Here is a 22,923-nt window from a genome sequence, read left to right as displayed (position 1 = left end):
CGGGTTGACTGCTAAATATTCTCAAATTGGCAAGACATTCTACAAGACATTTGATATAACTTATTATAAGACTAACATATTCCCATTTCTCTCTCAGAGTAATTCAGAGCTGCTGATTGAAACATGACACAATGGTTATTTCTGCAGCATCCCCCGCCCCTAGGGACTTGATTAGGTAAAGCATATATTGCAGGACACTGTGAAGCTCATTTACCAGGTTGCCCATGGTCAAAGCCCACAGTTGGACAAGTAAAACAGGGATGGTCACTTGCCCTACTAAAAGTAGTGACCCTTGCCTGAATGCCCACAAGGGCAAAGGGGGGGGGGGGATTATCTTTGTAGTGCTCAGGAGAAAACAAGCTACATCTCTTTACATTTACTGTCAAATCGACGGCAAGAATGGCCAGCTCTGGTCCTTGTCCATGATTATCTTAAAAACCATAATAGGTATTGTAAACACATACACAACAGCTGATAACCACTACAGCTCCTGCTTATTTATCAGCGTTCAGACCTATTTTGGGGGCAGCCTCTCATCATGTAGCAATGGGTTAGTTAGAATCTGGCTGTAAGTACTTCACCTTCCCCACGACATCAGCAGGGTGCTGGGTCTTGAAATTCTTCACACTTTGCAGCGGCGCAATTGGGTCATTCCATGGGGTTGGGCCTGCTCTAGATTTTCATGTTGTGCAGGGAATAAAAGTCATATTCTGAAAATTTTATCAAATAATTGCTTGTGGTTTGTGGTTATTCTTGGAGAGAGATGTGTGAAGAATTATTTGATGAATAAAAAACAAGCCTGTGTACAAATTTATTTTGTCTGTGACTGTTTCATTGTTGATGTCTCATGGTTTTTTTGTGGTACCAGTTGTGACAAAAATATATGCCATTTTCATGGCAATGTAATACAGAAATACACAACCTTTCAGCATTATGCCTATCATAATTAAGAGAGGCAAGGTGACTTCTACAAAGACTATAAGGCACATAAACATGTGTCACAAAATAAGAACACCAGAGCATCTTGAAGCAACCTCATACCGATGTTACAAACGAAGTCCGCGGCGATTTTTGTTGTAACATCGGTATTGCATGGTTTTACATACACTTATAATCATAATATGATCAGAAACTTGATTTCTATAATTAGACTCATATTTTAGGAGTATTACTGTCCAAAAATTAGCATCAAAAAGCTCCAAATAAAAGAGAAAACACAGAACATATTACCGTACTTCCGTCCGAAGTCCGGCCTCTTCGTGTAACATCGGATAAGAAAGTCGCGCTCGCGACAAAAAGAAGAGCTACTAACTTCAGCAATCGTATTTACGTCACTGGCAGTACTTCCCCAACGGCAGGAAGACCACTTACAGCCCGTTCACACCTACCTGGACGGCGCAAGACCCGTTTTTCTGCTGTAGTCCGTGTTACATCGGTACGTGAATTTCGATGTTTCCGATCGGGAATTTCAATGTTTCCGATGTCAATCAGTAAGCTTGTACGCTATTTTACGAAGTAAATAACTTTTGTCACATTTTGTAAACTGTATTGGAGGAAAAAAACGATATTAAAACCACTAAACTGGCCAAATATACGGTGGACGATGATGCCGTTAACACGCTGTAGTCCCACATACTGAGATATTTGTTACTTGTTCATGTTCGTAATTGTGATCGCCAAATTTCCCCTTTTATGCCCGTCTCTGCAAAAGGAGCATGTGTTCCTCTCTTAGAAAACCGTACAAAAGTATGTCCAGTGTATCTTCACGGCAATATAACATTATTTTACCTCCCGATTCTTGTGAATTTTGGACCTTACTTATGTCATTCGTATCTACCAAGTAGATGTGCTGAACGTTAGTACGGTACTATGAAGTTGGAATACGTAGACGTCCAGACTGCGTCTGAGCTAAAGAAAGAGTTTGCCCAATTTTGTTGTTGATATTTTGGGAATTAAGAGCTGTCAGATTCTTTCTCTTGAACAGATTTACAATGACAGTGTTTTCCTTTCAAGATTTCACTGACCTGTTAAGAGTGTTAGATGGCTTTACGGTGCTCTGATGAAGCAGTACATGGGTTCACTGTGTCCATTCCACGTTCACCCACTGTAAAGTCTCAAAGCTAAAATGCCAGTTTCGTATTCATTTTGGGTAGGTAATTGGTAGGAAATAGTTCCATATGTACCGCAATCAAAATTGGCATAATATTGGTCTATCCTATCCTAAAAAGAGGGCAAAAATTTTGAATTTGATGGGGATTGAGTACCGTAAAAAAAAAGGGGGGGCCTAGAATTTTGTTTGAGGTCTATTTGGAATAGGACCGTAACCGTAAACCTAACCCTATCCCTAACCCTAGCCATGACACTGGGGGCAGCGCCCTGCCCTTGGCCTTGCTAGCTTACATAGATGTGAAAAAAAAGATTAGCGTAGAATATGAAAATGATTTTTTACATGCTATATTATTATTAATATCATTAACATTACTGCTGTACATCATTTTAAGCGTAACCCATATTTTTTTTTTTTTTTTTTTTTTTTTTTTGGTGGATGGTACACATGGAACTGTAGCCAACTGGTATGACAAGAGGTAGAAAGGTAAGCAAAATTGTCCAAATTATTTAATTCCATTCATATACACAGATACATCAACAGGAATATAAAGAGTACACAGACACAAATTTTCTGTTAATTCTTTCATTTTATTTCTCTTCACACCTTTTGTCCAGTTTGTCGATGAATCTGCCATGGATCCTCCTCTGCCGCCGCTACGTGATTAAACTACGTGAAAGAGTGAAAAGGGCACAGCCACAGCACTCCACAAACAGAGAGAGGAAGCTGACAAAGCAACACCAAAGAAGAGCGAACATAACAAACTAGACAAAAAGAAAACTGCACGGAGGGAAAATGGACATCGTAGAAAAGAGCAGAAATTAACTTCAAACGTAGAACATGGAGAAGACAAGAAAACTTGTATGATTTCTCTTTATTAGTTTTCATAGTTGAGTTGACAGTTGATGAAGTTGTTAGTCAGAGTATATAAGGTCAAATTGTGTAAGGCTCGACATCATTCTTCTTCTTCTTATTAAGTCTACCTTCTTTCATACCAGAGTTACAAAGAATTGAAGTCTGTGTAACATAGGTATTGTTCCAAAGGTATACAGCAGGTATAATTCCAAAGAACTGTTACATTAGTGTTATTCATGGGAACATACATAAAGTCTATGTGTGTAGGTTTTAACATCTGACACCACAACAAAGGAAATCAGTTGATATGTCGTAATGTACCTATGTTACGAAGACATACTGTCCGTGTAACATAGGTAGTATACTGTGGACAAGGTTGTAGTACGAAAACCCCTGATGATAACAATAAAATCATGTTTTCACTTGAATGTCCATACAACTCACTTGCTTCGACTGTAGTTTTTTAAAGAATATTGTTATTGTGTCACTCTTGAGGAAAAAGTTAAACCTTTGCTTAAAATTGTAAATGGTTCGTAGAAAAAACATATTAATGAAAGTGTCTTGCAGTTGATATCAGAATGGACAATCTTACTAATAATGATCTCATGTGCCTGTCAGATAACATGTTGATGTGTTATGGTGGAAAAAAACTGGGATATGTTCATTGTTATCATTTCAGAACACAAAATTATTGAGGATGTCACAAAATGAAGTCCATGTAACGTAGGTATTTGTCATACCTGTTTACCCATGCTGACTGAAAGTGTGCGAAGTAATAAACAGATTTCTAGTGGAATAAGTTGAAGAATGGGAGTAACAAATCAGGGGGAAAAAGAAAATTTCAATTTACCCAACTTGAATTTTCAACTTGTATGTCACAATTTCAGTCCCAACCCCATGGAATTACCCAATTACAAACACACTGAATAAACTGGACTACGTGGTGTTTGACCTATTTACACTGTGTGAGGCTAATATGCTAAGGAGAATCTCTACATGCCCATGAAGAAACTATTCAAAAATTTCCCAACATCCGTCATTACCAGCATGTATACAGTCTGACCCCTTTACCAGGAGGAGGATTCTAATGCTAACTGCTCATTGTGCATTTATAAGCAACTGCCGTGTATTCTATTTTTTTTAAAAGATATTGTGGTTCATAACATTTTATCCATTGTATACAAAGATACATGCACATCCAGATATTCATTTTGTTTATGCCCCCTCAGTTTACTCCATATCCAAATTTGCAAAAAAAAATTCTATGAATGGCTCTATTGCCACAGGCAGATGTCACACAGTTGACCACTGGATAGCCTTGTTTCCAGACATCAATACTCATTCATCAAAACTGACCATTCATCACACCAATAGCTTAATACACACTCTAATGCACAAAGATGAACTTCGGCTAGATGAAAGGGAAGAAAAAAAAATGACCTCGGAGAACTTGCACAAACTGCAGATAATATGAATGCATTATACTCTAATATCATTGTTAATTGTCAAATGCAGGATGTGATGTGATGTTCAAAGGAATCACAGGTCTTAATGCAATGTTCATATTTAAATACAAACATCTTGAGGAAAACAAATCAACAAGTCTGAATGCAGACTATCCAGTAAAGCCGGGCTGTCCAGTCCAAGCTAGGGCTATTTCAAGTATTCTCAATAGGAAGGAAAGAGATACGTTGCCATACTGTATCTACCATGTCATTAGAGAAGTATCACTTCTATCTACATGTAATTAGCAATTTTGCAGTCATTTTTGTGCCATGAAGGGGGGGGGGGGGGGGGGATGCCCCGATTTTAACTCAAAGACAAAACATTTGTATTCATGGTCCATTGAAAATATCAGATGACAACCTTCCCTGGAACAACAAGGCTCAAAACTAACTTTTTCTTTTGGTGGCTCGACAACGGGATTTGGGGGTCCATTTGGACCACCAAAACATATCTTTTCTTAAAAAGTAGTGGCCCAACATCTAATTCTGGTGGTCCTGGGCCACCGTTAATGCCGAGTAGTGAACAAGCAACCAAAGTTGTGAAGGCAAAGTTGGGCAGTGAGAGATTAAAACAAGACGGGAGCAGACAGGCAGATTGCCCCCAGCTTGACTGATGAACAACTGGTCAGGGCCAGAGAATGGCATGCCTTTAAATGTCATGCCAACAAACTCTGCTTTCTGCTGCCTCGGGAGGGGAGCGAGAGAGAGAGGAAAATGGGTGGGTTGATGGTGGAACCTTGTCTATCTAGGAATGATTTATCTCTTGTTTGTATCACAACTCTGTAATAAGCTGTGCAAGTTTGTAAGCGTTATCAGCATCAAAGCAGGGGGGATTACATTATATCATGGGGGAAATTAGTAGACGGTCGAGTTGTAGTGTGTGCAGTAAATCATTCAGTACAGCCAGACAACAATTATCCAGAGGAAAAAAAAAATAAAAAAAGGTCATATCTTCCAGCAGGAGATTAATGATGTTCCAATTAGCTGACCCTGGGGTAGGTCTGTACAAATTTTCAATATGACAAAGTTGACAGCTAGTAATACCCAAATTATCATATTATACGTAGTCATGTAATGAGTGCATGGGCCTGTGCATTCTATGTGTACACGGCAATAGAAAGACACATACTATGTGTAGATGTATACACGTACTTCTTCTTTTCTGTTATGTGTTAATTTAAAGGACAAGTTCACCTTCATAAACATAAGGATTTAGAAAATGCAACAATATTAGTAGAACACATCGGTGAAAGTTTGAGGAAAATTGGACAATCGATGCAAAAGTTATGAATTTTTAAAATTTTTGTGTTGGAACCGCTGGATGAGAAGACTACTACAGCTTGTGAGTCATATGCGTACAACAATATAAAGAAAATGAAAAAGAAAATTCAAAATATTTCACTTTTTTCGCATAATAAAAGAGCACTTGACTTGCCTCTTTCAAAAGACAGGGGGAATAATATTACCCATAACATTTGTCGGTAACGAGTCAGGGGAATGTGTACTTTTTTCAAAAGATGGAATTTTGTGAAATTCTCTTTATATTTTCCTTATATTGTTGTACGCATGTGACATCTAAGTTTTTCATACACTGCAGTAGTCTTCTCATCCAGCGGTTACTGCACAAAAACTTCAAAAATTTATAACTTTTGAACGGATTGTCTGATTTTCCTCAAACTTTCAATGATGTGTTCTACTAATATTGCTACATTCTCTCAATCCTTATGTTTATGAAGGTGAACTTGTCCTTTAATGAGAAGGACCAACAAGGCTTTTCTGTTTTTACTTTGTCATTTTTGCATTGTCTCAAATGCACATAAAAGGTGCTGGTCATGCTCAGTATCCCTTGACTGAAACAAAGTCACAGGAGACATTTATAATTGCAGCAAGAGATAGCATTTGAGTAGCCACACACAACAGGGGGCATTTCTACCTCACAACGTGCACATTCCCTGTGCTATCGTAATGAGCGCCTGATTGACATCTAATGAAGATGAAGCACGCATTTATTACAGATGCAAAAGTCAATGCACAGTACCAAATACTATTTTATGAACCATACACTCAAAAACTACAAGTACAGTTTTTCCTACATTCTCTTTCTCTCTCTCAGGTCAACGCAATCTCCTGGCTCACTCGCTCAATAGAGACTTGAGACACTATAGTGATGAAGGACTGCCCATGCCACTGTGTAGCAAGCCATAGAGATCAAAGAGTAGTAATACCAACTGAATTAATGTTTATTCAACTAAGAAAATTCATGAGGTAGCTTATGTGGTGATCAAATGTTTTAAAGCTACCACTGCATCTAAGGTTAGGAAAAGAAATTATCAAAGATACTGTAAAACCTGTAAATTTTACAAGGGTGTGATTTTTGTGAATAATTTGAATCAATGTTGGGCCACGAATTTAACAACACACAAAAATATTGCCACATGCATGCTAGGGTATGTATGAGTATCTTGTGCACTTATGATTGTCTTGGTGTCAAATCGTGAAAGGACATCTCAAAAAAATGTCTATGACCTCCTCATTCACAAAAATATCTGCACACAAAAATAATGTCCTCTGCTTTTACAGTATACAGTAACATACAGACAGAATTTCATACAGACAGAATTTCATATGTCACAAATTCATTTTTCTTGGAAAGGGACATCACTTGATCAAACTCTACTGGAAGACATGAAAGAAAATATTTGCATCAACACATCTCTACAAAGAGTTGAGGGAATGCATGACAGTTTAAAACCCCTTTACCCCCTTTAAATGTTTTATGATTGGATAATGATCCAGCGCCATGCCGACACATGCCGCCGTGGTCAATGAACTTCCTTGGGTGAGCCAAACTTTGTACTATTACTGGGACCAGGGGCACTGCCCTCCAAATATGCAAGGCAAGATAGTCTCAAACATCTGATAATGATTTCAGCAGAGTGTTTTTGACATTAGATCCAGAATAACCTAGTTAACCTACTGCCGATGGGAACCCGGTTAGCTGGGACTTTGGAATCCTGCATGTTATGGGTTCATACAGCATATATACAAACATGGATGTCAGAAATATTATATGATATCATGTCTTTCCATAACAAAACATAATTTCTTAAAAAAAAAAAAAAAAAAAAATGTGTGCAATTCTTCGGCTGCGTCTCATTTATTATCTTCCCTCCTGGAACACAATGTACTTCAAATCCTACAGTAAAAAAAAAAAAAAGAAGAAAGAAAAAAGAAAAAAAAAGGAAAAAAAAGAGGAACTGCATTCTCGAATCCCTCTTAGCCAGCAGCTTCATATACCAGTACGAAAACACACAGAAAGGCTCCACTGAGTTAATCTTGACTGTGAGCATACATGCACCTATATCTGATGTGGAGAGGAAGGGTTGGAGCTTAAAGCGTTATTAAAAACAGAATTATAAGGTAGGAAGGTACACTGTAGGTAGGTAAGTGGGAAGACCCACTGTAAATTTCAAACAGGTTTCCCTGCATTCATGGTACTGGCTCTCCCTTACAGCTGTTGGCTAGAAAATCTGTTCCATGGAAAAAAAAAGAAAAGAAAAAAGGCCATAGAGGGAAAAAAAAAAGAAAAAAAAAATCTGTGGCTAAGAATGGGATGGTAAATTCATGTGACAAATGTTTCCATTCAATATTGATATCTTCATTGTGTGCAATGAGAGCATCATGCAAAAGCCAATTACAACCTAAAAGCTAATCACAAAAAGGGATGAAGCACCAAGAAAAGGTTAGTACAAACCACAGAATGAAATATTTCATGACGAAGAAGACCCACGTATCATGGACAGGACCAGGACGAGAACAAACACACACACAAGTACATTTACAAACAACAGGTTCTTCTCTGCTGTCAACGGCCTACAGACCACCATTTTAAAATGGTGTGCCAGATCAGGAACATGAGACGGTTATCACAAGAGCAAAAAAAAAACCAACAACACAACAAACTAAACACATTAAGAACAGAACAATTCCAATGCAGAATGTGTGAAATGAAGGGGAAATCCTACCTTGTCATCTTCTTTGGAATAAAGGCCAATCTTCCATCCTGGTGTCGTATTCACTGTTGGTGACAAAGTGAAAGAAACAAAATAAACTTAAAACTGGAACAAGCATCCCCCCCCCCCCCCAATAAAAAGGAAAAGAAAAAAAAGGATGCACAAAAACAAAAACAAAACAAAACAAAACAAAACAAAGAAAACTGTTGGGATTTTATTTTTGCTGTTTTCTACTGTCTCCCCATGTACAGGTGACTCCTGTTTAAAAAAAGTCCTCAGGACCAGCAGTTTTCTTCTATAATATCAAAATTCTGTTATAATCAGAGAGGTGGAAGCATCAAATTTGTTGTTTGCATTGCATGCATAATGCATTAAAGGACTTTGTTTTTCTCTATACAAAGTTTTAATAAAATCTTCGTTGCTGTCAGGTGGATGTGCTTGTGGTAGCAAGCAATGAATAATCATTACATCACAGATGCTTACTGTATGAGCCGAAATTTTCACGTACAGATATTTTCGCGAATTGCTACTTGGAGGACATTTTCGCAGGTTGTTAATTTCGCGGTTGCGAGGGTCTAACTGAATTTATTTATTCGTGCCTTGTTATTCTCGCGGTCCAAAGGCGATTCGCAAAATTCGCAAAAAATAAAACCACCGCGAAAAATTTCAGCTCATACAGCATCTCAGTGCATCTAAATATATACCAATGTGCCAAAACCAAAATGATATTTTTCTGCACGGTTATTTACCTTCTTGTCGGTTGGGTAACCGACGGGTTGCCTCAGCGGAAGGGAAGAGCTCATGGCCCGGTGGTGGCGGCTGGTTTCCCGGGAAGCGTTCAATGCCCAAAGCGCGGTCACCATCCCTGTCAGGTGGATGCCAGGAGGAGAAAGAGGACGCACCCATGCCTGCAGGCATAGTGTTGCTCATGCTCATCACCTGCATGGCGTACAACTGGCTCTCCAAGGGATCCATATGGGGGTCGTCCATGACTGCACATTCTAAAAGGTGGGTTGTGGGGGGGGGGGAGGGGTGGGAGGTGGACAACAAAATGACAGAAGGTTGAAACAGGAGCGATACATAACGCTAAGTACTACACTTTGAAAGAGTTCACTTTGAACATTAAAATACTCTATGTCCATACTTACGCAGAATAAACCTGAACATTGATGTCAAAAGTTAGGCTGTTTTACAATAGTAAAGAGTCCTACTGCTATCAATGGTGTAACAACTCCTACACAAAAATGCTTTTAATAGAACTTGTGAACTCAACCTAAGTTCAAATTTTGCTATTTTGTATCAATTGTCACTAATTTATGTTTGAAATTTGCATATCTATATGTTATTACGGTGTCTGGAGCATTTTTGTAACTTTTTAATTTCTCTGAAAAATGAATTGTGAACCATTATATATGAAAGAGAATTACATCATTAAAACATATATTTCAAATTTCATGTCGAAATGATGTTTCAGTCTCGAGAAAATTAACTTTAAAGGGGATGGCTAGTAACCGATCAGTGGGAATCAGCGGGAATACTGAGGGATGATTGTTCCAATCCTTGTGGGATTCATTTAAGAGTACATTATATATCTACTGTTATGTGAAAATTATTTGCTTCAGAACGGTCTCATATTCAAGTAATGTGCAGTTTAATGTTTCCAGGTTAGAGTGCCTGGTCAGTGACGGGGCATTAATCTGCACATTACTTGAATATGAGACCGTTCTGAAGCAAGTAATTTTCACACAACAGTAGATATATAATGTACTCTTAAATGAACCCCACAAGGATTGGAACAATCATCCCTCAACATTCCCACTGATTCCCACTGATCAGTTACTAGCCATCCCCTTTAAAATCATAGCAATATTACCCCCTTTTTTCTACGAGCAGGCATGAAAATGTGTCCAAATCATTACGCCAAAAAGTTGCATTCGCGGGTGGATTTCCAGCGATCGGACAATGAGCGAACAGCGGTTAGAAAATATGCGTAAGTGCAGAAGCCACTCCCCCACAATGTTGTCACACCATATGTGCTGTGTGTGTGTGTGTGTGCAGGGATGTGTGTGTGCCGTGCTCGCTACCCTTCACACACAGCGCAGTTGTTTACATTGCAGACCCACGCAGCCCCATCATCGTGAGCTCGCTAGCGCAAAAGCATGCGGATGCATGCTGAAACTTGTCAGCTAGCTCTGCCAGCATGCAAACGATGATGCCTAATGCGCCCATGATGCCTTTACCAATAACCATGCAATGGCATAAACCAGCAAAGTGCAGCCTCGCCATCAGCACCAGCAGTACATGCATCAGCTGCATGCAGTCTCTGCTGTACCTTGACAGCACAGGAAGCGTGTCATCCAGCATGCAGCAGCCACTTGCGTGAAAATGATGCTAAATTTAACCACCATTCATACGACCATTTATTATACAAAAGAGCCTCTCTCAGTCTTTTGAAAATAATCTCGATTTGAAGTTCAGTAACAAATATCGGTATTTGTATTAGCCTACTTGATCGTACTCACAGTATCCTGCTCAATTGTGCCTTCCATGCGTAAGCCTGCAGAAGGAATTGACTGATCATTAATACGAGCTGAGGCTCAACTTGTTTGTTTGCGTGGTTAACTCGTGATCATTCCAAATCCACATACTGTTTCAGCTGTACAATAAAAGCCAGAGTCAATGTTTGTGTTTTGTTTGTGAGTGTGGTTGTATTCTATACAAAGGCATTTTGATGGACTTTGAGCATTATCATTTTTGTAAATCGTTGAATCAGTGGGTATATAACAAGAAATATTGTGCGTTGTATGCATGCATGCAGCACTGCAGTCGACCGAGGGTAGCACATTTTGCATCGCAGTCGACAGTCGCAAGCGGTTGACAGCGCTAGCGCTGTGTACTACAGTGTACAGTATATTCGCAGCGAGTAGCACGGCAATAGGCGCGGCCGTATGTATCACACACAGTACACACACAGCATGCACACGCAATCCAGCTTCGTGCAGCGAACGCAATGTGGCCGTGTTGCGTGTTGAATTTGAATATGCATGAGCCCCAACACGCAGAAGTTACCATGGATTCTTGCATACGAAGCCACGCCTAAAGCGTTCGCTGCAGCCGAAAAATCATTGCAAGGGGTGTTTTTCAAGGCAAAATCCACAGCCCAAGACGTGGAGCTAGCGAAAAACTAACCGCACCATCGGATTCAGCATATCCAAAACTACTCACATGCTACACGCTGGTGCAAGTATCGAAGCAGACGCTGAGATATGAGGGTTAATGTGTTTCTAATGACATTTTCACCAATTTATTGTTGGATTCATGTACCAGCGCTGTAATACAATATAGAGGAAATCTTCCTCTCTCATATGATACCAAATTTGTTAGGATTTGATGTCAGCATGGACTGTGGAAAATGCAATAAAGGCAAAACCCGGCTCAAAATATGCCAAAATCAGCGCACCGCACATTTGCACGGTGTTCTATGGTAGGTAGCGCACGATCAGACACCCTAATGTTATCCAATACAACATGATAAATTAATATCACAAACCTTATGATGTAATTAGTTAATTGCAACTGAAGTGTACATGTATATTGAATAAGGATATCATAACACACGACTGACTCGAAATGCAGGCAGCTACAGTGACTGTCTCTAGACCTCAAAGTACATGTAAAGCAGCAATTATGTTTTATCAGCTTCTACGACAAACAAGTTACATTCTACTTCTATTTTGTTGTTGTTGTGGGGGATCAGGGGTATTGGGAAAATCATACCAATGCCAATGTATGGGGGGGGGGAGACAAAAGGTACAATACATGAACAGTAGATTGTATCTTTTGTGAAAAACACACAAATGTTTTTTTTTTTCCGAATTCTTCTGACATCACTGCTTTGAATGGTTTGTTCTGGACTGGACACTGTGGAGATTTGTCATAATATGGGGCATTATCTCTGCATCTATCCATGCCATGATGCATGTACTTACAGCAATTCTGCAATCCAGATTGAGATGGGTCAAGCTACCGGTACGCCTGTATCGCCACTCAGCACAGATATTCTGCAGTATGTCATGAAAGAAGAATCCTTCAGTCACATATCTGCAGGGAGGAGAGAAGAGAGAAGGAAACATCACAGGTAGATTAGACTTTCATGTCAATTGATGCAAACTTCATTAAAAAAATTCATTAGTGTTTATATACTTTAGTATCCACACAAATATGTCTCGAACTCCGGAAAACAGAAATCATACCAATTGTAGGAAATATAGCGTACTGTACTTCCAATTACTCATGTAAATCTGAACCAAAATCTGTAGTCTGGAAATGTTGATATGACGTCAACTTTTCTTTGTTGACTTACGTTTAAAGTAGGCCTACATTAGCGCCAATTCATCTTGCAGTAATGCTTTAATTATCCGAGAGGCACAAGTGCACCAAGCACGTGCATCCCTCGTAGATGCACTGCACTGGAGCTCACATCATCACACAGACAGTACCTAACAGCACCGGCGACCCCAACACATTCATGTCGCTGGCCCGCACATGCTACAACACTCTGCACAGCACAGCCCTCTCTCAAGGACAGCGTCTTCGCTTTTGGGAGAGTTCTCATTTCAAGCAAGATTCAAGCAAGGTTCAAGCAAGCTAAGCTTGAATCTGTTGTCTCTGCTGAAGAGTCTCCGTCTACAATGTATATATGCATCATTGCATGATATGGTGCAATTGGTAAGGTACTCCATAGATAGGCCTACAATTGTACCAACTTATTTAACTAGGATAGGCATGGCAGGTAGTGAGAAATCTGATTCGGATGTAACCGCAGCAGCCACCCCATACGGACATATTATACGTACCGTGTTGGCGTTACAGCGCCCCGCGACGGGGTTAATACGGATGTAACTTACAGTACCATTTATTATTAGGCCTAACACTAACACATTAGGCCTAAGATGTTACCTGGTACTACAGAGACTCCAACCCAAAGCACCTTCTGATCTGGAGATTCTCCCGCCTGAAACCCAGAGCAAACGGGAGACTCCAAGTTGATGTGTGCGAAGCGCGAAGTTCCTAGGGTTCTAGATGCTCTCTGGTGCTATCTACGGCTTATTTTTTTCAAATACAATAGCAATAAGTAAGAAATCCTTTAAAACGGGAGACACAGAGCCAGGGCGGGAGAAATTAAATCTCAAACGGGAGAACGGGAGATATTGCAAAAATGGGTTTTCGGCGGGAGATCTCCCGTCGAAAACGGGAGAGTTGGAGTCTCTGGTACTATGTGATTATGAAAAAGGGTGGGTCCTACCATCGCTTGTGTACCACAATTTTACAAAGCAAGGTCAAGGACTTGACAAAAACATGTCGTCAATCAATGTTGTCATGAAGATTGATTGTCATCAGTCATTAAGACATTATCACTCATTACTATTATTACACACATAACTGCACATTTTCATGCGATAGATGGAAATTTATTAAACGAGAAGGCCTACCACTGCCGTACCACACATCTACCGACTTCACCAGTCAAAGCCAAAGAACAAGGTTTGTGCAATATTTTTCTGGGTTGCTGTAAGAATTTAACCCCACACTCGTCTCCGACACAATCATAAACTTTACATTACATGCAACACAAATAAAATTTAACACTACACAGTTTCTTACAGATCTCCAGAAATCGGTAGTAACGTCGTTAGTGACATGCCTAACTTGTTACAGTTAGTAGGCCTAACAGTTAGCGTTAGTGCCTCTGTTTGGTGTAAGTAATTTTCTGGTAGGCCTACCACGGGTATGGGGATATTAAACCCCATCCACAGCTGCTGCACGCAGCGATCTGTGATGCACATTGTGCTCAGCAGACTTTCGGCAGCATCCCCATCCACAGGTGCACAGTCTCCTGCTAGCTAGCTACCCACGCCTGCTCGCTACGCTAGCTCTTTTCTCACCTGAAACAACCGATCAAGCATATCTTTTAAGAGTTCATATCACGATATTATGCCGAGTTCATCTACAATTACTGCCGCAAATCGGCTACTAGTATCTGAAGATACGATAAGTTTGATTTTACCTTCTATTTTTCGTTTCTGCTTGACATCTCGATCGGTCCTGCACGCGGATTTCATTGCACATCGCACGCTGTGCGCACGCACGTACGGATGCACGCAACAGATTCTGGATGCACGCACGCCGCGTACATGCATTCATCTGCATCGCTCGACTCGGTCAAGGGTTCAAAAAGAGAATGAAATATATTACGTGACGTAAATTTCATTGAAAAACTCCATTCCATTAATGAAATATGATTGAGAATGTGTTTTCATATAATGACGTCATAGTGACGTCACGGTCGACTGATCACCATGATTTTAGTTCGATTGCCGTCTTTGCGACACGATACATATATGGTATAAGTTTGACATTGATAGGCAATGCACTTCCTGAGCTAACCTCTGCACAACTTTTGAGGAGAAATAAAGAAAGAATCAGTACAGATACAGAAGGTGATCCGAAGGATACTCGGATCACCTAATAAGGGGGAGAGGAGGATAGAAAGGGGAAAATTTAACAGATTACAATCATTTATTAATGGAAAAGTTGAGCAATTGTATTCTTTGCTCAACTTTGCCACTAATAAATAATATTCATTTCTGGTCGGTTTTCTGTTTACGTTTGATTGTAATCATAATTGCTTACAAATCTTTGCAGGTGAATGCACGTACACATTGCACACACACAAATCCTAAAAATAATGTTTAGAGTATAATAACTTTTCTTAGATTTTTAAAGGGATCGTATAGTTGTTGAGACCTAACTTCAGGTTTCTAACATTTTTTGGTAAGATAATGAGAAACCTCTTAAAGAATATGAAAGAGCATGTAATTCCAAGAGGAATCCGACATTTATTTGACGAAAATTGGTTTTGAAATGGCTGACATAACATCCAAAATAGAGCGATCTGAATAAAAGATGGGACCCACCTTTTATTATGATCGCTTTGTTTTACTTTGGGGTTTTGTTTGGTTTTTTTTTGTTGATATTTCAGCAATTCCTAAACCGAATTTCATAAAATAAAATTTGAATTCCTCTTGAAATAGTAGGCCTATAATACTGGTCTGTATACTATTTCATTCTTGGTATCTAGCAAAAAGTTAAAAGCCCAAATCTCATCTCCACCATCCCTTTAACCGTGTGAAATACTCAATGAAAATGTTCTTGAATGTATTTTGTATCGCAATAGTGTAGCGCTGATTTCGTTCTATAATGATGTATAATTGTAAAGTACTGATACTTTTTAGTTCATGTATTGTGTAGCCCAACGTATATGAGGAAGTAAATACAATGATATTGAATTTTTCATCAAAAAGAAAAGAATAGGAATGTACGTGAAAGATCTACGGCGAGTCAATGCGAATCAACGTCCGATGAAGCCTCAGTGCAACAAAAAAGCAGGCGAAAGCCCGCATAGGTACTTTGATTGTAAATTAAATTCGCGTCTGATAGACCTAATGACCCATTAATATAAAAAAAAGAAAAAACAAGTATGATAGCTTAAAGGGGTAGTACAGTATTGGTGGAGATGAGAATTGGGCTTTTAACTTTTTGCTAGATACCAAGAAACCACTCAGGTCAGTAGGCCTATTATAGGCCTACCATTTCAAGAGGAAATCAAAGTTTATTTGATGAAAATCGGTTTTGGGATTGCTGAAACTTCCAAAAACAAAGTAAAACAAAGCGATCATGATAACAGGTGGGGCCCATCTTTTATTCAGATCACTCTATTTTGGATATATATATGTCAGCCATTTCAAAACCAATTTTCATCAAATAAAATGTTGGATTCCTCTTGAAATTATACATGCTCTTTCATATTTCTTCAGAGGTTTCACATTATCTTACCCAAAAATGTTAGAAACCTGAAGATAGGTCGCAACCAGAACCAACGATCCCTTTAACCGCTAGGCTTATACTACGAGTATGAGGTGAAATGCATAGAGTCCTTGAAAAAAAATCGCGTTATATTACACGATCGCCGAGTGAGTTGCGCTTATATTTGGTGTTTTCAAGAACGTCGACATTGCGTGCAAGAAATGTGCGATTATAAGTCAAGACAGTTATGCGGAAAACCAACATAACATAGAATAATCATGTCAAAAATTCCATATTATATAATTGTGTGCAGCACACTCACCAATATTGCATCAATCGTGCACCAATTACAGTCTCATAATTATAGAGCATATGTATACGCTTTCCTCACTAATGTGCATGGTACAATTGCATCTGATTGCTTCATGAAAGACCATTTTTTTGGCGATATGATTGTAGAAAGAAACAATGAAACAAGAACAAAAGTGTATTCAAAATGCTGCGAGGCATTAGAATAATTCAAAAAATCCAATTTGATTATAGGTAACTATCTTTGCAACATTATATGACCTGTCATGGAGCAAACATTTATGTTGCTTCCCCAGCCTCGTTATATTCACACAGGTCCCATTATCGTTATAAGGTTTATTGCCTCCTTTAATGAAATAAGAACATTATAGTTTCATAATAATCTTCTCATCCATTTACAGGGGCGGATCCAGGAATATACGGCACTGAATTAAAGGGGTCGCACGCGCCCCCATTTTTTCTTTTTGTTTCTTTTGTTTTGAAAAAAAAATAAATAAAATAAAGAAGGGCGCGCGCCCGGTGCGCCCTCTGGATCCGCCTCTGCTTTATGACACTTCAATATTCTCATGCTAAGCCTATTATGGTTATCCAGCGATCAAACGGAAATCTGAAGTATTTCTCTCGAAACGCACCAAGTGTATCGATCCATGAAGATATACGTGATTTGTCAGCAAAAGACGGATCAAAACACAACTATAATCGTCATATCCGCACAAACACCACACAAACACACACCCACATTACACACACCCACACACATGCATACACAAGTTCATCGGCATACAACGTCGCAAAAAAATGTTATAGGACCTATACTTATTTCTATACAGTGATAGTTCCTATTGGGTGAGTCTGAAATTGAGGGTCCATATTGTTAAAAATTGACAATTTTATAGATTTAAAAAAAAATGTAATGACAACAAGTCATTGACACACACAAACACAAACAAAATTAAAGCGTATACTTCAGTATGATTATTGATTTTTGATAGGTAGATGAGAGGTGGCAGAAAGTTCTCCACGATTCTTTCCTTGATTGCTATTGTCGCCTGAAATGTGTGCTATTATTCTTGAAATGATATAAGTGAATCATAGAATCTATATACCTCTGATAATATCTGGTGTCATAAGAAGCTTTGTCAATGGTAACCACTTCGCTAATGCTGACGACAATCAAACAAATTCATCTGTCATTATTTAGTCGAGGGGACTGCAGCTTTGACATTATTAAACAAAACAAAACAAAAGTAAAACAGTTAACATTGTGGTTATGTCCACTTTGTTTTTATTGTTGATTGATTTGTTACTTTATTGTCCACTCTGGAAATTCTCTGTATACATTGGATATCACAACAAAATAAACATCAAATACATCACAGGTATACACCACAGACATTATCACAAAATACGAATGAAACTAACTTATATTAAAATGCAATAACATATGCACCATAGCAGCATAATACAAAAACTATGTCACTTTTATACAATTTATTCAACTCATATACATAATTCTTATAATCATTAATATCGTCTCCTGCATCATCATATTGTATAAATAAGTGACATCATGCACGTTTTATTGGAATTCCTAAATGATTTGGGATCCTCACGATGTGTGTAGATTTCTGTAAAGAGACTAAGAGATCAACTAATAATGTCCAGTTGTCAAGCAGTCATCCACAAGTAAAAGCTAGTTTTCTGAGTACTTGGTAATAACATCTCTGCGGTATGGACAGACTCCCTCTGTTGTTTTTCACCCCAAAGAGTGCCGCAGTGTATAGCCACTTTTGGGCCACTCTTCACTTGCATTAAACTCATCATCCACAATACACCCAGGTTCCTTCATGTCTGTTCGTCCTTGTGACATTGAAACAATGTTCACTCAGCATGCAAATGAACGGTCCTTGAACAGATTTTTCGCTCTAGAACTCATAACTCTCCCCTTTAAAAGATGTCATCATAAATGTCTCACCTCTTCAACAAGTGCCAGTCAGATGCTGGGGAAAAAAATATTGTCCCAATTCATAAAGAATCACCATCATCATTGAAAAAAAAAAACACCCCAACAACTTCCGATCGTTCTATAATACTGATCATTCCACAAAACTCCCGACGCATTTTGCATGTAGACTCTTATAGATGGATTATGTTAGGCAGTGGAAAATGAACTGACTCCATAAAATTTGGAAACCGGAGCTACGTATTATAGTTAAACATTCTGAATTTCATTCATTCAATCAAAAATGCCCACAAGCCAAAGGCTGTGATGACCATCATGGGATGGGTCTAACGAATATATTGCACTAAAACTATATATTTACAGTGTATTTAAATTTGATTTGGTTGAACAATGTTGCAATTGAAGCATCTATGTTGTGGGGACAAGACGTGGATCGGATCACTCGAAAAAAAAAAAACACACCACAAAAACAAACAAGAACATTAATTTACCAGTAGGGCCTATATGCAAAATTAATCAATGTGCCGCTGCGTGAGCATTTCATGATATTGATTTATATGATGCTTTTGATAATATAAAAACAAATCGTTGACAGTTTTTATAGGTCCTACTTGTTTCAAGTATAAACAAAATCATTATTATATACATCATAAACATAATATAGTTGTAGATCGTGCAATATACCACGTATACGTTCCCGGAAGCAATGATGACTGCGCAAGACCATGTGTCAAAGTATAGTGCTGCTGCTATTGGCCGCCGTCGTAATTAAGTTGCAACAATATATAGAAAGCCCACAAAAATTAAACAATATCATGTATGAAAGTCACATAAACTTATACAAAAAATACGTGCGAGTTCAATTCTTGACACATCCGTATAGGCCAATAAAGGGTGCAATTAACAACTCTGCAGAAAGTTCGTATACGATCATTACTTGATTGGCCCCCACCTATATTATGCACAACGGCGAAGCCAGGATTTGATCTTGGGGTGGGGGGGGGGGGGGTGGGTGCGGTAAGTCTGAGAGGGAGCGAAGCGACCGAGCCCGAGCGAGAGGAGCAAGGGGGGGGGGGGGGGGGGCTCCAACGGTGAGACCTTTTTGCATTTTGATGTTGTAAATGGTGCAATTTGATGCATGTTTTTGCGCGTTTTATCGCTTTGAAACAGTCCTACTTGTTTAAGGTAGCAATATATTTTCACGTCGATTATTAATGAACAATTTGGCTATAAAATGGTATCATTTTAATAAACTTCTTGTATTAATTCTTACACTGAATATCATGAAAGTGAGTGAGGGGGGGGGGGGAGGGTGCGGGAGGGGGTGTCCCCCTCCCACGGTGAGAACTTTTTGCATTTTGATGTTGCAAATGGTGCAATTTGATGCCTGTTTTTGGTTGTTTTATCGACTTGAAGCAGTCCCACTTAAGATGAGGTATAACAATATATTTTGATATAGATCATCATTGAACAATTTGCCTATATAAAATGGTATCATTTAGACAAACTTCTATTCTTACAATGAATATCATGAACGCTGTCTGTTCAGCAATCAAACAGAAAAAGCATACACACGAGGGTGTATAGATAAGGAGCATTTCCCTTCCCACACGAAGGTGATTTTGCATTTCAGACCTGAAATTCAGCGATTTGGTGTAAACATTTGGTGCAATACTTAGAATTTTTCCAGTGCCAAATAATAATGGAAATATAGGGCTTTTCAGGGAAGTGGTAAAATCACGGTATTTAGCTCTTATTCCCAATGTGCATCATCTCTGCGTAAATGTACAAAGTTCAATGAGGTATAGGGGAGGGGGTTTTGTAACCCCTCCCGCTCGACGGAGCTTTTGCGTTTTTAGAATTTAATAAAGCGATCTGGAGCACACTTTTTGTGGAAAATTCGGAAATTGTCATTCCCCAAAGTATACTAAGTCTATAGTGGGTTACCAAGCAATGGAAGGGTGGCAAGATCTAAAGATAGCTCTCCCATATTGAACAATCTGGCGCACACTTTTGTTGGAATATCTGGAAATTTGTCAATCAGAAGAGATATGTATAGCAAGTCTGTGGAAGGAGATTCTGTATAATAAATTCTCTGATTGCAGTTAAACGTTTTGGTGCACACATTTTGTGGCATATTTGGAAAAATGTTTATGCTCAAAGTGATAGCCACAGTCTACTTGTATGCATGAGGGGCGGGGAGAAGGCGTGGGCGAGTGTTGTCACCACCCTTCCCGTGCGATTGAGCTTTTTTTGAGATATCTCGTATACGCAAATTTGATTGAATATTTGTGAAATTATTTAAAAAAAATTGATCTGGGGGAACTGAGGGAGGAAAGGGTCGATTGAAAGGGGGTATTCCCCTCGTATATGAGGGAACTTTGAGTTTTCGGAATATAATTGATAAGTCTTGTGCACTGAGAATTATTTAGAATTTTTTTTTTTTAAAATCAAAAAAGTGTACTAATGCTAGGGAAAGAGGCACAGAGGGGGAGGGTTTTGGAGGGGGATACCCCCTCCCAAGCACGAGAGATTTTGCATTTTTTGAATTGTAATTCAACAATCTGGTGCACACTACTTGTCTTAAAGAGAAATATTGAAAAAAAATTATGATGTTACATGATGAAACGTTGAAAGGGAGACCCGTTTCATGTACATGCATACATGCATTTTTTTTTCCGCCTCCCAAATCCCCGGTCCAAATCTTGGGGGGGGGGGGGGGGGTGCGACCGCCCCCCTTGGCTACGTCAGTGCACCTACAGCTTGCACGCGCATCGTAACAATTTTTATGTTTATCGCGGAATGGCCAGAAAGTGATTAAGATGAAAAAATGTCACACTATAATATCGAAACAGGAGGAATATTATAGCACCACCACAAAAAGAGCCTGTTGAATCACGCGCGTTTAGTGAACAAAGGTCTAGCGATATTGTAATATTGTGGAAAAGATATGAATAAATAACTTACGTTATATTATTTGCATTAATACATTAATGATAGGTGAAAGGTCGTGTAGATATACAGTGATTCAGATTAGGCCTACGTGAGAAAGCGGCAAGGCTCTTCATTCGATAGCTCTATTTCTTTCTTTCGTTTTAAAGAGACTGCGTGCGTATTATGTTTGCACTGTACATTATTCTGCAATGACAAACATTATTTTCAGAGTTTTTTTTTTAAATAGAATCTGACTCAAAAGATGTGATTAGTGGCAGCTGCATGTGAATGATCAATAATTCTTTTCAGTTTTCTTCTTCTTCTTCTTCTTCTCCTTCTTGTTGTTATTCTTCATCTCCTTCTTCTTCGTTTACTTTACGGAAACAGATGGTATTGAGAGGAGAAAAAGTCACTCTTCAGTTGTTGATGACGGCCATTACGTTGTAACGTTGAGTTTAGATTCTTCTTTTTTTTTTTCTTCTTCTTCTTCTTCTGCATTATATATGCCTCCTTCAATAATCTGTAGTTACAGCTTATGCCTACTTTCTATTTTTGGTATCTGAAATATCGATAGCATATCGATAGCCTTGTTCTTATATCGTGATCGATCGAGCAAACATATCGGATCGGAGCTCATTTCACAGAATTTGTGTACGTACGTGCGTATGGACAGCCACAACCAGAACCACCCGGTGAGAATTACTCGATTTTTCTCCTGCTAAACAGAATACCTTTTGGTATTTTGCTTCGTAAGCTCCTTCTGGATATTATCAGAGTCTGAATTCCGATGTCAAATTATGATCTATCCATCTGCTACGTGAAATTTAGTGCCACGGTGAGTGATCTCTTGACTAGGTGTGTTACACTGTGTAGAACAGTGCTACTGCTAGCTAAACCCGACGTGCGTCGACCGAAAAGCAGTGGCCGCCTTGCGAAGCTCGACGGGGATGTTTACCAGTGCAGTATGTGTGCACTCGTGCAGTCAAATGTACACACTTTTTAGTGTGAGCCAATATGGTTCATTTTTGAAGACCTCTGGAGGCTCTGTATGCACTGTATACTTCAGCTGGCCAGGAAAGTTTGGCCATTCTGTAATGCACCTGTACTGTAGTAGTAATACCAAAGTCCAAACTGGAAGTCCTGCTGTAAAGTGTTGCTAAAAACTTAGCTGCAGTTCTTCTTCTCCTTCTAAATTTACTACGATTGTACTAGAACTACTAAGTTACTAGTCTACTGTCTGAGTACTGAATACTAGGTTAAGTCACGTCTGTGTATGTTTGGCAATTTGCCTCCTTCAAAACAATTAATTTAGATTAGGTTTAGAATCTAGGCCTAACGTTAAAGTTAATGGTCTGGCTGATTCTAGCACAT

The 22,923-nt window shown here is 38.9% G+C and overlaps 2 protein-coding genes across 2 annotated transcripts in view; one reads left to right on the top strand and one right to left on the bottom strand.

Moving 5' to 3' along the window:
• The window catches only part of LOC139726636 (uncharacterized), a 39,129-nt gene extending 24,527 nt beyond the window's left edge, over positions 1 to 14,602 (bottom strand). The window contains exons 1-4 of the mRNA XM_071637626.1: positions 14,548 to 14,602; positions 12,470 to 12,581; positions 9,230 to 9,481; positions 8,493 to 8,545 (exon numbers count right to left, since the gene is read on the bottom strand). Of these exons, the coding sequence (XP_071493727.1) occupies positions 8,493 to 8,545; positions 9,230 to 9,470 (294 nt within the window). The 5' untranslated portion in view covers positions 9,471 to 9,481; positions 12,470 to 12,581; positions 14,548 to 14,602. The remainder of the gene's footprint in view (positions 1 to 8,492; positions 8,546 to 9,229; positions 9,482 to 12,469; positions 12,582 to 14,547) is intronic.
• Positions 14,603 to 22,223: 7,621 nt separating this feature from the next.
• The window catches only part of LOC139726627 (ras-specific guanine nucleotide-releasing factor RalGPS2-like), a 101,308-nt gene continuing 100,608 nt past the window's right edge, over positions 22,224 to 22,923 (top strand). Inside the window, exon 1 of the mRNA XM_071637618.1 lies at positions 22,224 to 22,387. The gene's annotated coding sequence lies outside the window, so the exon portion shown is untranslated. The remainder of the gene's footprint in view (positions 22,388 to 22,923) is intronic.

This window comes from Diadema antillarum, unplaced genomic scaffold, assembly GCF_040938485.1.
Source record: "Diadema antillarum isolate AM-2024a unplaced genomic scaffold, OU_Dant_1.0 seq00000094_RagTag, whole genome shotgun sequence".
Taxonomy (NCBI): Eukaryota; Metazoa; Echinodermata; class Echinoidea; order Diadematoida; family Diadematidae; genus Diadema; species Diadema antillarum.
This window is presented reverse-complemented; position numbering and strand designations above follow the sequence as displayed.